This window comes from Camelus bactrianus, chromosome 2 (genome assembly GCF_048773025.1).
Source record: "Camelus bactrianus isolate YW-2024 breed Bactrian camel chromosome 2, ASM4877302v1, whole genome shotgun sequence".
Taxonomy (NCBI): domain Eukaryota; kingdom Metazoa; phylum Chordata; class Mammalia; order Artiodactyla; family Camelidae; genus Camelus; species Camelus bactrianus.
Window position 1 is genome coordinate 45,602,612 of NC_133540.1, and position 17,081 is coordinate 45,619,692.

Sequence of the window (17,081 nt, forward strand, 5' to 3'; positions counted from 1 at the left end):
CCATTTTCTGAAATAGTAATCTGGGACATCAGATTCAGAATTATGAAATAAAGCTTTGAAGTTAAGTACTGTGAGTATAATCTTATCATTCAAGTTAGACTGGGTGACTGTTAAAAAAAATTAAATGAAAACAGTGATTGGGGGACATATTGATTAAAGAGTTTAGACAGAATATTTAGGGAGTGCCCTACCTCTTCAACCAACGTCTGTTGGAAAATTGCACGAATGGTGAGACAACACTGATGGAAATTCTTTATTAGCTGAGGGTGGATAGAGCCACCCAACTGTGCCACTTCTTCATGGGTAGGAGTAATAAAGATCCCTTGCACTGTTTCTAAGGCAACATAGTGGAAAAGTGTGTTCTCAGGACCAGATGTCAATCTTGGAAAGAAAAAACAAAAAGAAAAGAAAAAGATATTTAAGTAAACTTGAAAAAGTTTCTTCATTTTGAATTTTGTGGACTTCTAAAAAACTTTAAACTACAATATAATATTAGGAGTATAATTAGGGAAGGGAAACTAGGCCAAACATTTAATTCCTTCTTCCTTCTTATCTGAAATACAAGCTAGGGTTATTATCAATTCCCTTAATTGAAGCAAATTCTACATGTTATGCAAGGATAAACAAACACCAATTCATTTGCAAGTAACTTAATCGTCCCTTTGCTAGACAACCCAAACTGGCTAAACCTCTCTTTTTCCATGGTTGGTAATGAATAGCTTAGCCCATGTCTGACCCAGATATCTACAAGCCATAAACAAGGTATCAGTCTAGGGTGGACCACACATAAAAACACCTTCAAACAAACTAAACATTTTAGTTAGTAGCATTTAAGTCTTTTACCATAACTGTCAAACTGATCATCCTAAAGAAAAATAAAATTATTATTACCAACTGCAAAGCTGGGTTAGTAGTCTAGATTACCATGGCAATGACTAGCAGCATTCTACTGTTTCTCATCATTGTATTCTGTGTTCTCTTACTATTCTCATTTCTCCATTCTTTTTCTCCATCCTTTCTTCCCTTATTGAGATCTGCGATGGGCCAGCAGAACCTACAAATACTGCTTATTTCCACCAGTAGTAAGAAAAGCTAAAGGACAGCAATGATAGCAACAATGAAATAGTAGCTATCATATACCGAATGCCCTCTATGTGCCAACATAGGTGCTTTGAATTACCTTAGTTTTAATTCTTATAATGATCCTGTAAGATATTAAATGTTACTGTCCTCATTTTAACCATGAGGATATCAATTTTCAGAGGACTTAAATTACCTTGTCTGAGGTCACCTAGCTAAGTATCAGAGCTTAGGTGACTCTGAAGCCTATTCGGCTACCCCTTGCTCTTTCCTGATTGGCAGTCTTTAAATACCTGAAGAGCAATTCCCCATCCACATCTCAAGCACTCAAGCTGTCCCATTCTCATTCTAATGTCTATTAAAAAAATTCATTCAGTTGATTTTTTTTTTCCAGCCACAGCACAGAGGCAAAGCAAAGGCCTATTTCAGCTCTTAGCCTAAATACCACTTCGATTATCCATGCTAGTCAAAATGCTGTTAAACTAATTAGGCAGCAAGATCAGAATAACTTCTTATCACTGACTTCTAAGTCTTAGTTCTCTTTAGAGACAAGGAATAGGCAGAGAAGGAGATCATCTACAAATTTTTCTCAGACTTTTCCATAGGATGGCTGGCTCATTAACAACTAGTGCCTGATGTTTTTTCAATCAAGTAAAAAATACTCAAGATGAAAAAATTATAATTATTCAAAAAAGAAAATAATTTAAAACATACATTTTAAACTCGAGGTTTTCAAATTCAAGATAAGGTACAGAACAGAAATGATTTTTTAAAAAAGAACTATTAATAAGATTCCTGTTTAGGGAAGTTTAGAATTAACATTTGTGTTAACCTCTTTAATTTTCTCTCAAAACAACCCCAAAACACAATGAGCAGGTCTGGTTCTTTTTTTTTTTTTTTTTTAATTGAAATACAATCCGTTACAATATGTCAATTTCTGACGTACAGCACAATGTCCCAGTCATGCATATACATACATATATTCGTTTTCATATACTTTTTCATTAAAGATTATAACAAGGTATTGAATATAGTTCCCTGTGCTATATAGAAGAAATCTGTTTAAATTCTATTTTTATATATAGTGGCTAACATTTGCAAATCTCAAACTCCCAAATTTATCCCTTCCCACCTTCTTTCCCCTAGTAACCATTAGATAGTTTACTATGTCTGCAGATCTGTTTCTGTTTTGTAGATAAGTTCATTAGTGTCCTCTTTTTTTCTTTTTTTTAGATTCTACATATGCATGATACCATATGGTATTTTTCTTTCTCTTTCTGGCTTAGGTCTGGTATTTGAAAACCATAAATTCACACCATGTGTATTAACTTACTCAGTATAAAAACTGAAAGTATAAAAATCATCAGACAAGCAATTACCCAAAGGGAAGACAAATACTTGTTTGGTTTTGTTTTTTAAAGCAGATTAAATCAGATTTGTTCTTCAGAAAGGTCACTCCTACAGCAGAGAATGGATTCAGGGTAGGCTGGAAGTTGGCAGCCAGTTGCAATACAACCAGGTGAGAGAATGGGAGCCTGAACTAGGGTAGGATCATTAGGGGCTCAATGGTTTCAAGAATTATCAGAATACAGAATGGATAGGACTTGGTTACTGAATGAAATGTTTTCTGTATATTATTGTTTTTAGTATATTACATACTTTTATTTTATAAAAATATGTACTTACAGATTAGGATAATACCTAATACCACACTGGTTTATATCACACTTTTACTATTAGTCATTAGGTGTGGGCTACTCTGAGGGAGAGGCTGTAACCTTGGTTGAGTCAATTAACTTCCAAGTAGGACAAGGCCAAGGGAGGGACTCAGCTATGAGCCATTAGCAGCCATCACTCTCAAGCACTGTGAATGAGTACCTGGGGCTAAGGAGTATTGCAGCAACCACAGCATCCACTGGAGTCTAAAATAGCAAACTAAGTTAAAAACTAGACATACAAAAGGGAAGTCACCTATGGAAGAAAGATAAATGGGGACTTTCACATTTTGAAGTATTACTTTGTATGTTTCTTATTTCTTACGGAGTATGTTTCCTATATGTGTAATGAAAAACAGAAAAACAGCATAGCAATTACCTTTCATATGTAAGAGATACCATAATTACACTTGTTGAATAAAATCTCAATTTGGTATGGAATCATACTTTTTCACTGTAAAATTTCCTTGAAGACACAAAGCTAAATGAAAAATTAAAATATAAGGAAGTTTCTTACTTCATTGTGTTATATATTTCCAATTCTTTTTCCAAAAGGTCCTTTTTCAAGTTCCCCAAATGAAATGGATTTGGAAGGGTAGACTTCTTTTTAGTGATCTGAAAAGTATCATTAAGTAAATCAGTTTTTATCTAAGAATGGAATCAACAGAAGTAATGTAAAAACTAAAAATCCTTCTGAGAGAACTACTTACTATTTGCAATGTTTCCTTTAAATATTTTCAATGCTAACTTGTACCTCTTGGCCTATCCTTTGCTAGAAGTGACCCCAGGGCCATGTCATGGGAGGACATGACGGTTCTCCCTGTAAACTCCTACCAGCACCATAATGAAGCCATTACCAAGTTTTGTTAGAATTTATATGTATGCATACTTGTCTCCTTCTCTAGACCGCACCTCTCAACAGAGAGCTGTATCTTATTCATCTTTTTATCTCCTTTGTGTAGCATGGCCCTTGGTACACAGTAGGTGTTCAATCAATATTTATTGAATGGCTGGATCTTAGAGATTAATACAGTTTCTTTTAAGAGCTCCTTAAGTCTATCCAAATCCTCTTAGACTATATTTCCTATCAATTTCACAGACTGGGATTATGAGTACCACCAGTGTGAGTACTTCCTAAATACACCCACTTAGAGCTCCAAGAGTGCTCTATTTTTTGGAATTAGGAGACCAAATCTATGGTCATCTATGCCACAATACTTAGAATCTGTTTTATTTGTACCCCTTCTCAGAATCCTTCATGCTTTGTCTGGCATCACCTTCATTCACCCAAATTAAGTTTCAAAAATGTTTTGAAAGAGCAGCATCACTAGAATAAGTACAAAGTCTACTAGGGTGATTACTCTAATAATCATTTGGATATGTTATGGTATTTTCATGGGAAAAAACATGGAAAAACAATAATCTAAAAAAAGAACATTTTCTTTGTTTTATTTGTCACATGTTGGATTCTTGAGTATGGAGAGCAGACTTTCACAGTTGCAGATAAAAAAATACTCATCTATGGGAAAAATAGGACAAATATTCATATATGTATAGATATAACTTTTTTTAAGTTCTTGATTTTATTTTTGTTTCTGCTGAACATTTTCTTTGCTATTTAGTCAGATCAGTCCCCAAATGCCCCAGAAATAGGATGTTCTTTGTTATCACTGTGAATAGAGAAAAAAGAGATGAACACAGAAAGCAAGATTAGAGAGTTTCCCTACTTGTAATTACTGTCAAGTATATACGCTGTTAAGCACATTCTAGCTAATGTTTTATCACTTGGTATTTCTTTCTCTTTTTGATCCTAAATCATTAGTTTGTCAATAGTGACTAAAACAACCACTAGTTCAAATGAAGAATGATCTGCTATTAAAAATTATTCTGCAGTTATAAAATAAGGACTGGAGAGACAGCTTAGCTCCCAGAATGTACACACTTGAAGGAACACACACCTTAAGCAAGGCCCCACTTTCTTCTGAACCATCAGATCCCTGAGATTCTCTTTGCTTCTGGACTGTGTCCAGTGTACTGTGGGGGCTCAAGCCAGCACCTTCTCCAGCTTCATAACCATTGTCAGATCCTCCACTTCGGGAAGGACTGGGCTTACGTGTCTTTAAGGAATAGTCACCAAAAAGAGTTCTTCTGCACGTTGGAGAGGTTGCTACTTTGGAGGTCCCTTGTAGCCTATTGAGGATGGGTGAAGTTGTCAAATTATCTAATTTTTCATGTGATCCAGCAAGGAACCAATCAGCACAAGACAAACAGGGGCCCGGAGAAAAGGCTAGCTGTTCATTTATGCGGGAATCTACCCCTTCCAGCTGGTGAAGAGTTGTTTTGACCTGATCCACGTATATACAGTCTGGTCCAGGATTCCCAATAGCTTTGGATGCACAGCCTCCAGCTTCTAATAGTACACACAACAGGTAATGTCTCTATACAAAAACAATTATTAATATAGATTTAGCCACATTTAAAAATTTGTATGTAACATGCATGTATAAATTTATGAATTCTAAAGACATGAGCATATGGCATAATCACGTGATGCTTATTAAAAACTACCCCCCTTCTTAGTTATTGCAATGCTTTTGATCACCCTTGACATCTAATCTCACTTTGCCTTATCCTGATACACCATCAGCTACTACTTTTGACACATAGAATTCCCTAAGGTAGCTTTCAAAGAGCCTCAATCATTGATAGTCCCTTCATTCACAATCACATATTTGTTGTTTCTGATTCTATATTCTTTTCATGTCTCTATTTCCCAAAACAAACCAGAGTATAAAAGTTCTAATTTTATAGAAATGGGAACAAAAGATCATAATAACCTGCTAAAAATCTTATCTTGGGTTTCATTAATGTTTCTCTATGAGTATGAAATGGATGCAAAAAAAAAAAAAAGAAAGAAGCGCATGTAACACTTTCTGGAATACTAGTATTTGACATACTCATAATTTTAAATTATCATTTCTGTTTGTGTATTTATTTAGGCAGTAAATGATGAAAACAAGCAAACGAAAAACAAACCCAAGAAAGAAACTAAGGTAAACTTACCAAGCCAACAATTAGCAAAAAATATCTCCCCTCAGGTTCCTGAAAGACTTCAGTGTTTGAGGCTGAAGAAGGTTGGAGGTGATAGAGGGGAAACACTTCTCTCCATATTACCAACTGACCGATTCTCTGTTTTGCTGCTAAAGGCAGTAGGCAGTGGTGGCGACAGTATACAGCAATATTAATAAGATCATCCTTAGGCAAATGACTGCATATCAAGTAACCCTTGAATTTAACCACAGAGAATAAAAGTCAACTAGTGATATAAAGCAGTCATCCCATAATACATTTCTGAGAGTTTTATAGGTGCTTCTTCAGTTGGCTTAAAATATTCCAGTTTCAAATGGAGTAAGTGAAGACATAGTGAAAATAAATGTATTTTTAACTAGAGATCAAATATTCATGATAACAAGTCTATAACAGGTGGACTTTAGCATAAAGCAAGATCACCTCTGAGTAACATTAGCCTGAGAATATGGCAAAATTAGGAAAGAACTGACCTTCTGAAAATGAAAGGCGGAGAAGCAGGAGAGGAGGTGGGAAGCATACTTTTCACTACATACAGTTCTGTATTGTCTGATTATTTTTTAGATATGTTTTATACTGTGTTTAACAACCTTTTAAAAAATTAAAATACTTAAATTCACTTGACACTTAATTTGCTTTTACCCGGAAGTCAACTAATTGATGTTAGAATATTTTCTAAAAAGATATATGGTTACTTTCTGAAGATAAGAAAAGAGACAAACGACTGCAAAACGGAATCATCACAGTATTACTTTTCTCTCATAAACACTTGGTTCTTTGAGTTTTGTTTCTCTTTTACACATGTGTAAATGTCTTAAGATATAATGAAACCAGAAATATTTATTGTATTTGTAAATATGTAGGTACAAGTCTTGTTTTCAAATCTAAACCTTATGGTAACTACATTCAGAGAAAAAGATAAATTTATTTTTCATGTTTGTAAGAGTTTGAGAAAATTTAATTTAGGTCTGTTCATATAGCAGTTGGACATTTATAAAAATTTCAAGCTTCAGGACCTACTATATAGCACAGGGAACTATATTCAATTTCTTATAATAGCATATAATGGAAAAGAATCTGGAAATAAAATATATATGTATGTACATGTATAACTGAATCACTTTGCTGTACACCTGAAGCTAGCATTCTAAATCAGCTACACTTCAATAAAAAACTTCAAAGAAAGAAAAAAATTTTCAAGCTTCAACTTACCTTGTAAAATAGAGAAGACCCCAAAATTGTATACAGCCGCCTCATGTCATAGTAATCCTCAGACTAGGGGAAAGAACACAGTGGAGATGTATATATATATATATAGATCTCTCTATATATCTATATATTTTATATATCTATGTATTTTGTGTATATATATATATATATAAAAAAATATAAAAAATGATCTAAAAAATTTAGTTAAGTGGGGAGGGTATAGCTTATGGGAGAATGCATGCCTAGCATGCATGAGGTCCTGGGTTCAATCCCCAATACCTCCATTAAGAGTAAATGAATGAATGAATGAGTGAATAAACCAAATTACCTCCTCCTCCCAAGAAAATAACCTAAAAAATCCTAGTTAAGCTAAAACAATTAAAATGGAAATTACATTCTTTAGTAACTGAACTGTTCATAGTACTTTCTTTAGAAATCAATATACTAGGGTATTAGGGTGAAAGATAAGGTACATATATATTTACTTTTGACTGAGAACAATCTTATTTTTGGTTTCTGTGAGATACTGTTGATTAGAGACATCTAAGAGTAGAATATAAGATTTGTTACCCATGAGGGATTGAAAGAAACCTACCAAGAGAAAATGCTTCTACTATACATCATCTAAAATACACAATATTACTATATACTATTTTTGAAAGTACAAATTGTTACAACCTATTTGGGGGCAACTAAGTAAAAAAAAAATTAAATACACATACCTTTTAAGTAATTCGACTTCTAGAAATCTACAGAAATACTTAATCAAGAGAATCAAGATCTTTGTATAAAAAGTTAAAGTATAATTAATTATTTTAATATGCAAGAATTGGAATAAAGTGAAGTCCAACAATGGAAAATGGTTAAGGAACTTAGGTATGTTCACATCACGGTATATTATACATCTGTTTAAAAAAATAAAGTTGATATATATAAGCAAGCACAAAAGGTTTCAGAATATATTGTTCAGCAAAGAATGCTACTGTAGAACAAAATATTCACTATCATCTAAGTTTTGTTAAAAATAGCACCTCCAATGATAGACATGTACATGTATACATACGTGTTGTTTTGTATTGGAGTACGTAAGTGTATAGAAAAGGGTCTGGAAGAATAGGTTCTAAACTGTAAGAGCCGATATAACTGAGGATGGAATTGGAGGAGATGGATGAGGAAGGAGGACATTTGTTTTTAATAACCATGCTTGCATTTTTACCCAATATGCATGCATTAATCTTATAATAAAAAAATACAGTGAAACCTAAGGAAAATTGAAAACTGGAAATAATCTAAATATCCCTCAACTGGGGAATGGGTGAACACTGTGATACCATCATACAATGGAATACTAGTCAACAACAAAAAGGATGGAACTGCTGATACACACGATTACAAGAAGAAATCTCAAATGCTAAGTGAAAGAAGTCAGGCCCATCCTTTTTCACGTTCTGACTGCTTTTATATCAAAGAAATTCCTTGTAATGCTTTACTGTGCCCATATTTAAGAATGAGGAATTAATAAATTCATTGGAAGCTTCTTGAGGGTATGGAAGCTCTCTGATTTGCTTCATTATAGGTAAGCTTTTAAAAATTACTATAATTAAAATTTTTAACTGTAGTCAAATACACATAATATAAAATTTACCATCTTAATCATGTTTAAGTGTACAGCTCAGTAGTGTTAAGTACATTCACATTGTTGTAAAACCAATCTCCAGAACTCTTTTCCTCTTGCAAAACCAAAACTCAGTATCCTTTAAAAAATTACGCTCCACTTCTCCCCTACCCCCAGCCCCTGGCGTCCACTCTTCTACTTTCTGTCTTTAAGAATTTGACTACTTTAGGTATCTCCTATAGGTGGAATTGTGTACTATTTTGTCTTTTTGTGACAGGCTTGGTTCACTTGGTATAGTGTCTCCAGGTTCATCCATATTGAGGCATATGTCAGAATTTACTTCCTTTTGGAGACTGAGTCATGTCCCATTATATGTATTAACCACGATTTTTTGTTGTTCATTCCTGTGTTGGTGGACGCTGGGGATGCTTTCTCCTTTTGGCTGTTGTGAATGATGCTGCTACGAATGTGGGTGTGCAAATATGTCTTCAAGATTCTGCTTTTAATGCTTTTGACTATATGGAGTTGCTGGATCATGTGGTCATTCTGGTTGTGATTTTTTGGGGGCCGCCTTGTGCTTTTTCGCATTCCCCAACAGTGCACAGGAAGTTCCAACACCTGGTGTTTTCTGTCTTGTTTTTTGTCTGTTTGTCTAATGGTAGCCATCCTAATAGGTGTGGGCAAACTGTTTCATGTGTATAGTTTTGTACTCTGCTTTTTCCACATAAAATGACCCTGAACATTTTCCCATGTCAATAGACAGTTTTCTAAACACTATTTTTAATGGCTGTATTATTTAACATCCATAATGTGGTATTTTAATTTGTTTCTGGTAATTTTTCAGAGTATAAATAATGTTGCACAGAACATTCTTATGAAAAAAACTTTGTGTACATCTCTGATATTTTCCTAAGTTGGTAAGTTTCTGGAGGTTGAATTCCTAGATCATAGTGTATAACTTTTTAATGAATATTGCCAGATAGCTTTTCCGAAAGGTTGCATCAGTTTATACTTTTACTAGTATGAAAGTGTCATCTACATTGAACATTGTCAGACAAAATTACTTCAATGTATGATCATAAACACAAAGTTACCAAGAATATTCATCAACAGATAACAATGGTTTAACTCTGAGAACAGAGCTGGCTTTGATGTATGAGTTGTCAAGCAAAATGCTAGATTTATTTTTATTTTGTATTTTTCAATAGTATTTGTATAACAATAAATATTTTAACTTCCTAATTAAAAAAAGAAGGCAGACCCCCAAAATTATCTACCATATGATTCAACTTATATGGCATTCCAGAAAAGGTAAAACCATGTGGACAGGTCTTTGTATTGACATAGCTTTCATTTCTCTTAGGAAATTAGATAGGAATACAAAGGTAGAATCATATGGTAGGTGTATATTTAGGTAATTAAGAAACTGCCAAACTGTTTTCCAAAGTAACTGCATCATTTTATAGTCTCTATTTGTCAACTTGTTTTCTTTTATGGATTGTGTTTTGATGTATCCAAAGAATCCCAATAGATCTTTTTCTAACCATAGTTACTTTCTGTGCTCATTAAAGTGATGAAAGCAGGAATTAGAGTTTTAATTAAACCTACTGGATGTAAGTTCCTAAAACCCAGATATTTAAATATTTTAGATCTAAACTGCCCCGAATGATTGATATCTATCTGAACGTTCTCCATCAATGAAAAAATGTATGACCTAAGAAGAGTTCACCTTGCTTAAATTTCCAGTATTTTTACAAACAAAATACCCTTCCATTTGCTCAGGATCTTAGTTAAGACTAGGCCACCCCTTCAGTCTAACGCTCTCTCTCCACTTTCACCAGCAGTCTTCTAAAGAATGACGATCCAGCCTCACTGCTTCTACTTCCTAACTTACCATTTACTTTTTTGGGGGAATTATTTAGAATAAAATTTATTAATAAATTATTGATTTTCCTCTCGGTAGCATAGAAAAATACACTAAGCCATGTTTTCAAAGCATGTTAACTAAGGGAGTACGATATATTCTACTCTGTGAAACACAGGTTGAGTATACTTTAAGTTAAAATTTCCTACACAGATAACAGGTAATAAGACCGGCAAGAAGGAAAAGAGCATAAGCAAAACATTCAAATACAGTTATAATGATATTTTTAAATATTTGGAAACGTGAATTTGCAGAATGTAAGCAGCATGTGTGTTTTAATTTGCTATACACAGTTACCACCTATTAAGAATACCCACTCCAGTCAGGAGAAATGCAGTAACTACATCTTTCAATGTTTGTTTCAACTTTGGACTTAAATACCAACATAATCTTCTGTTCAAAAATCAATCATTTACTTTGTAAAGAGTTCAACTGAAAATTTTAGCATATACAAAAATTGAGTAGTATAATTAGCTCCTATGTACCCATACTCCCAGCTTCCACAATGACCTGAAGCTAATCTTGTTTCATCTATATCTCCTTCTCCTTCTCCCCTCTCCCTACTGAATTATTTCAGAGTCAATCCCAGATGTTTTGGCATTTCATCTGTAAATAGTTCAGAATGTATCTCTAAAACAGGACTTTAACAAAATATATAACCATAATACCATGACCTTATCTATAGGATTATTCTCACCTAATAGCCAGTTATCAATTCCTTGATTGCCTCATAGATGTTTTTAAAATTTTGTTTGTTTGAATCTGGATCCAAGTAAGGTCCATATTGAAACTGGTTGATATGTTTATTAAGCCTCTTGTAACTGAGAGGTTCTCTCTCAACCTCTCCTCAGCCGCCTTCTAATTTATTTGTTGAAGAAACTGTCCTGTGTGTTTCCCAGTCTGGATTTTGCTGATTGCAATCTTCCTCCCTCAAATGGGATATTTTAACATGTCCCTTTCCTCCTGGCATTTCCAGTAAATTGGTAGTTAGATCTTGAGGCAGGATCAAGTATACTTCATAGGGGGTTTGTGTGTTCCCCTTTAGGAACCACATACTATCTTGTTGTCTTTCCTTTTGTGATGTTAACAGCTACTGATGATCACTGCTTAGATCCATTAACTCAGTGAGGGATTATAAAATGATATTCCAATTCTGACATTCTTTCTTAATATATTAGGTAGACCACTTCCACAAAGAGAAACTCCCCCTCATCTCTATTTGGCAACCCTGAGGTATGGTTCAGATAGGAAAGGCAGATAAATATTTGATTCTTTCTCCTTAATCACCAGTTTCCACAGTAATGAACTGGTTCCTTAGCATCCCTCAAAGCTGACCAAAAAGTTTCTTTTTTTCTTTAGTAACATTATAAACTCGTGGTTTAAAAAAAAAACAAACTCATGTTTTAAAAGATTAAAAACCATACTCCCAACTTAAATTCAGGTCTACAGTGCTTTTACTTAATATAATCAGTATTACATGTATGTCCTTTCTCTCAAAGCCCAGTTTTTAAGGATACTCATGTAATTAGTCATTACATATATATATTATGTAAAAAATATTTTTAACTGAATAGAAAATCTTAAGGCAGCAAAATGGATTTTGTCCATTTCAATAGACACCTAATGTTACATATTTCAAGATTATTACATGCCGCCTTGGAAAATATTTAGAATAATGACTGATTTACAAAATAAGAAATTAATATTGAACCTTTCCTAAAATCTACTGCTTCTCTTACCAGTTCTGCAAAATCTGCTGCCTCCAAGTCACTCAGTGCTGTATCTAATTCCATCTATGTGGGGAAAAAAAAAGAATAATACATTTAACTCATATTACTTACTTTTTAGTAACGGCCATATAAATGTGCTTAATAATTACTTGAAGAATTAAATAAAGATCTCTTTCTCCTTTGTGTTATTTAAGAGATGTCCCCAAATGGAAGATCTTGTTTTCAAGCTTTGCAATTACAAAAAATTAATTTATTTCACATATAGGCATTTTTCAGTTAAATCTCAATTATTTCAAAATGGGCTTCACTCTTTATTCAACGCAAACTAATTTATGAGGTTAAAAAACTGCTTTCCAGTTCTAAGTTAGAAACTTTTTTAACCAAGAATATGAAAACTAATATATGTATGTATATGCATGACTGGAACATTGTGCTGTACACCAGAAACTGACACATTGTAACTGACTGTACTTCAATTTAAAAATAAATAAATAAATAGAAAAAAAATTTAACCTATTAAAAATCTTAAGCGAAAAAAAAAATCCTAATGTAACCAATCTACTTTGACTTGTTTTTATTGTTCTGTTTCCTATATATTTCTCAACAGCTGGAGTCTTGGAAATTATCAACATTCTTCCCATCTCTCTCTTATGTTTTGTATAAAAAGACTGTTAATCTTTATTCATGGATTAAAACATGAAGGCAAGTGTTCCCCTGGAATCTGGCACGGTTTAACTACCCTACAGAGTTATTAGAAAAATCTCTTACTTTGGATTTAGCTTTTGTTTCTATGGAAATTGTCTGAACTCTTTCATGTATTTGTCCCTCCCTGAAGCATTCAAAATTTAAAAACAGAATAAATTTAATCTTCAGTTTAATCTGTAATGCATATTTAAAAATTGAAAATTATTGACAGTTGAAGCTTGTAGCATATATGGTATTTGTGAAAAATGATCCTTTTTTTTTTTAAAGGCCAAGGCACTCTCTGCAGGACTGTTTCACAAACTGTGTCTTACTGAGATGACAAAAGCTTTGGAAACATTAGTTATGCCTTTCAATGCTTTTCACCCAGTATGACTTATTACTCATTTGTGACCTACATTTTTCTGCATCTAGCAAATACTTCATGTTCTCCTCTTTGTGGCTACAGTTTCCCTTGTGAAAAACTACAGGACAAAAAGAAAATTACCCACTTGTGATTTCTGACCTCAGAAATGTTAATGTTTAACAGGTTCTTGCCGCTAAAGTCTATAGGCTAATATACAAGGTTGCTTTGATTGTTTCTTCATATTAAAAGGTAAAATTTCTTTTCTCTTAATTATTCCAGCATACCTTAGGAAAAATCATTTTTTTAAAAATTCTGACCAAAAAACAAAATAAGGAAATTCTCAAACACTTGGGAAAGAAAACTGAAGTGAGACTTCATTATCTACTAAACTCAGAACAATATGTTTTTTCCTAGTTAAAAATAACTATTTCCAACTAAAATTTATCAGGCACAAGTTACCACACACACACACACACACACACACACACACACACACACGTTTTTAACTAGATTTCTTAAGGCATAAAATTCCTTAATCTTTTCCATTAGAAGATATATATTCAATAAACCCTATTATTTTTAACACAGTAAGAAATCTCAAAGGGAAAAAGAAAGTAAGCTCTTTGAGTTTGCTGGTAAAACAAAAACAAAAACTTCAAGGGTTATTATGTTTTTCAAACTTTACAGTCATCAGAAACTTTTAGATCACTTTATCAGATGGTATTGATCTCTTTCCAAACCATCCTTCTTGATTCTCTTACCCAGACTACAAAATATAGAAAATGCTTATGCTGTACCCTTATTGTTTCCTGTGTTTTAATTCCACCTACCCAACTGAGCATCCAGAGGACTTTTCCAGATTCCCAAAGCAGAGCACAACTCTGAGTACCTGGCACAAGTCCTACAGGAGTGTCAGACTTAAGCAACAGCTATGATTTGAGGCAACAGATTAAAGATATATATACACCAGAATTCACACAGTGATGTCTCAGTTTGATATTCTTTTAGGTTGAAATAAATAAAAGCATACAGTCCTTTTTATCAAATATATGGTAAATTTAGAAAAAAAAAAAAAAGCCAATCAGAGAAATCTGAATACAAGAGGTAGTCTTCACATGGAATTTGAAAGACCAAAACAGGCTATATTTTAAGGTGTCCTGAAGTTCTTAGAAGGGAGACATATTTGATCTTAACATATCCAAAGTCGAAAGACATTGCCCCTAAAAACATTAAATGCCTCTACTCTCGTAGAAGAGATCGCATATTTTGAGGGAAGAGGGTTCTTTGGTGAAGAGATTCGAAGACAGGAGAAAGAACTTGGGCAACTGCAAGACCAGACTGGGAGGCTCATGACATGGCACCTCTGACCCACAAAATCTGCCTTGTGTCTTTCAGCAGAAAAAAGGCCCTGGAATGGGCATAAGACAGAATTTTTGGAACCAGGGTCTTTCCTTCTTAAAAGTAAGGTTATCTAATTACTTTCTATTTTGAACCCATATAATTTCTTATGAAAACGCTGATGGCAGTAGAATTACATATTTCACACTTTTTAGTTTTTCTATGACCTAAGAAAATGATCATTATTGGCCTGAGGTACAAAAGATGCAGCAGTGGGGCAAGTGACAAAGGCAAGGACAAAATAAGAAGACCTGAAGGTGAAGTTTCCTTTACACATGCTCTAACAACCTCAACTCCTTCCTAATAATCATTGTACAATAATACTCTCAGAACTACAGCTATAGCTACAACATGCCAGGCATGATTCTTAGCACTTTATTGTAATAACTCGTCACTTCTCTATGAAGTAGGTACAATTATGGTCCCCATTTTACAGATGAGGAAATCGAACAAAGTGGCTAATATATCAGTTTAAATTATTACTAAACTGTCAGAAGGTATTTATTTGATCAGACATGGTAGAATTTCATGAAGAGCAGAATCTTGCATTGGGATTTTACTACAATATAGCCTGGGTTTCTCCATGGTTGGGAACTGGCTGTGGCATAGTGCCTCATTTAATACTAATACGAACACTGTTGCTAAATAGATTACTGTTGATGAAAATGTCTGAAATGATCTTTCCAGTCATTCAGCAGTAAAGATATTTTGGATCTACAGGAACGACTAAAATCACATTGATAATACTTAACTGTTATGAAGTCTTACCTTTGTTAAGCTATCTATGGGACAAGGCAAAGCTAATTATATATGTTCATGTAAAACAAAGATTTTTCTATTATTAATGGAGTTTGTATTTTACTTAAGAATATTGTTAACCAGGCATTCCATCTACCTTTTTTTTAACATTTTTTTAATTGCGTTATAGTCATTTTACAATGTTGTGTCAAATTCCAGGGTAGAGTACAATTTTTCAGTTATACATGAACATACATATATTCATTGTCACATTTTTTTTCGCTGTGAGCTACCTTGTATATATTTCCCTGTGCTATACAATATAATCTTGTTTATCTATTCTACATTTTGAAATCCCAGTCCATCTACCTTTAATTATATAGAAACATAAACCTAACTAGATGACCTTCCTCTGTAAAAATCAAAATCACAAAATTTAAAAGTAGGACATGTCATATAATTATGATTTCTGAGAAGTATTCCAAGTTTGGACAAAGCTTAAATGTTAGAGTAAGATGAGAGAGATAATTTCTATTTAGAAAGAAAAAGTCCACTGCACTGGACCCTCCTACTTTTATCAACCAATTGCCCCTTTAACTCTCTCCCACAATCCTCAAAATAACAAAAAACCTAAAGAAAAAAAAGATAAAGAATTACAAGGCAACTGGTTCTGATTCTTATTTATGACACCTAAAATTACCCTGATTTCCTGTGGAAGTGTGAGCCACCGAACTCCAGGGAGATTGTCTACAAGCACGGCACTGAAAGCATCATACTGCTGTGCACTGGGACTGGCACTGGAATGTAGCTTAGCAGGCTGAAGTGCTCTTTGGAAGAATAAGTCGAAAAAATGATCCAAACGAGGAACATTCTCAACCTGGCAAAAGGCACTGAAGAAACAAGAGCCGTGAAGTCAGAACAACATACTGAAATGGTGGTCATCTCTTTCTTGTGTGCTCCTAAGGGGACTGGATCTCTCCCCACAACACAGGCTCTCTTTCCACTCCTTCTCCCTAAACAGGAATTACCACTGTAATGTTACTGATGGAGCATGTTAAGAAATTCACCCCATTGATATTTTTTACCCTAAAACCTATTTTTTTTTTTTACCCTAAAACCTTTGAGTAGATGGTACCATGGAAGAACCACAGGGATAACACAAGTGGTATAATAGAATGGCTGAAGCACCCTTTCTGCAAAAAATAAGTTGCTTTTACCTCTGACCATCTCTCAACCATTTACAACTCCCGATATCTTCCAGGTAACATAGTATGATAAAGAGATTTTGAGGTTTGTAATAGAACAGATCTGGCTTTGATGCTTCTCGCTGCTTTTTTTACTAGGTAGATCTCTAGGGAAAATCATCTAACCTTTCTCTGAACTTTTGTTTCCAAATGGGGATAATACTATCTAACTCACAAGCAAAGTAACTAGTACATAGTTAAGTTTAAGTACTTATTGTGCTTATTACTTACTGGTATACAGTAAACACATAATTAGCCTAAGTTATTTCCTCCCCTCTTCACTAATGAAGGCA

General features: G+C 33.8%; 1 protein-coding gene across 3 annotated transcripts in view; it reads right to left on the reverse strand.

The window, feature by feature from the left end:
- Positions 1–17,081, reverse strand: part of INTU (inturned planar cell polarity protein) — a 73,496-nt gene that overhangs the window by 7,262 nt on the left and 49,153 nt on the right. For all 3 annotated transcript variants that reach the window (XM_045514958.2, XM_010952567.3, XM_045514959.2), the window contains exons 8-14: positions 16,245–16,434; positions 12,370–12,423; positions 7,095–7,157; positions 5,859–6,080; positions 4,754–5,233; positions 3,313–3,410; positions 192–381 (exon numbers count right to left, since the gene is read on the reverse strand). In XM_045514958.2, coding sequence (XP_045370914.1) covers positions 192–381; positions 3,313–3,410; positions 4,754–5,233; positions 5,859–6,080; positions 7,095–7,157; positions 12,370–12,423; positions 16,245–16,434 — 1,297 coding nt within the window. The remainder of the gene's footprint in view (positions 1–191; positions 382–3,312; positions 3,411–4,753; positions 5,234–5,858; positions 6,081–7,094; positions 7,158–12,369; positions 12,424–16,244; positions 16,435–17,081) is intronic.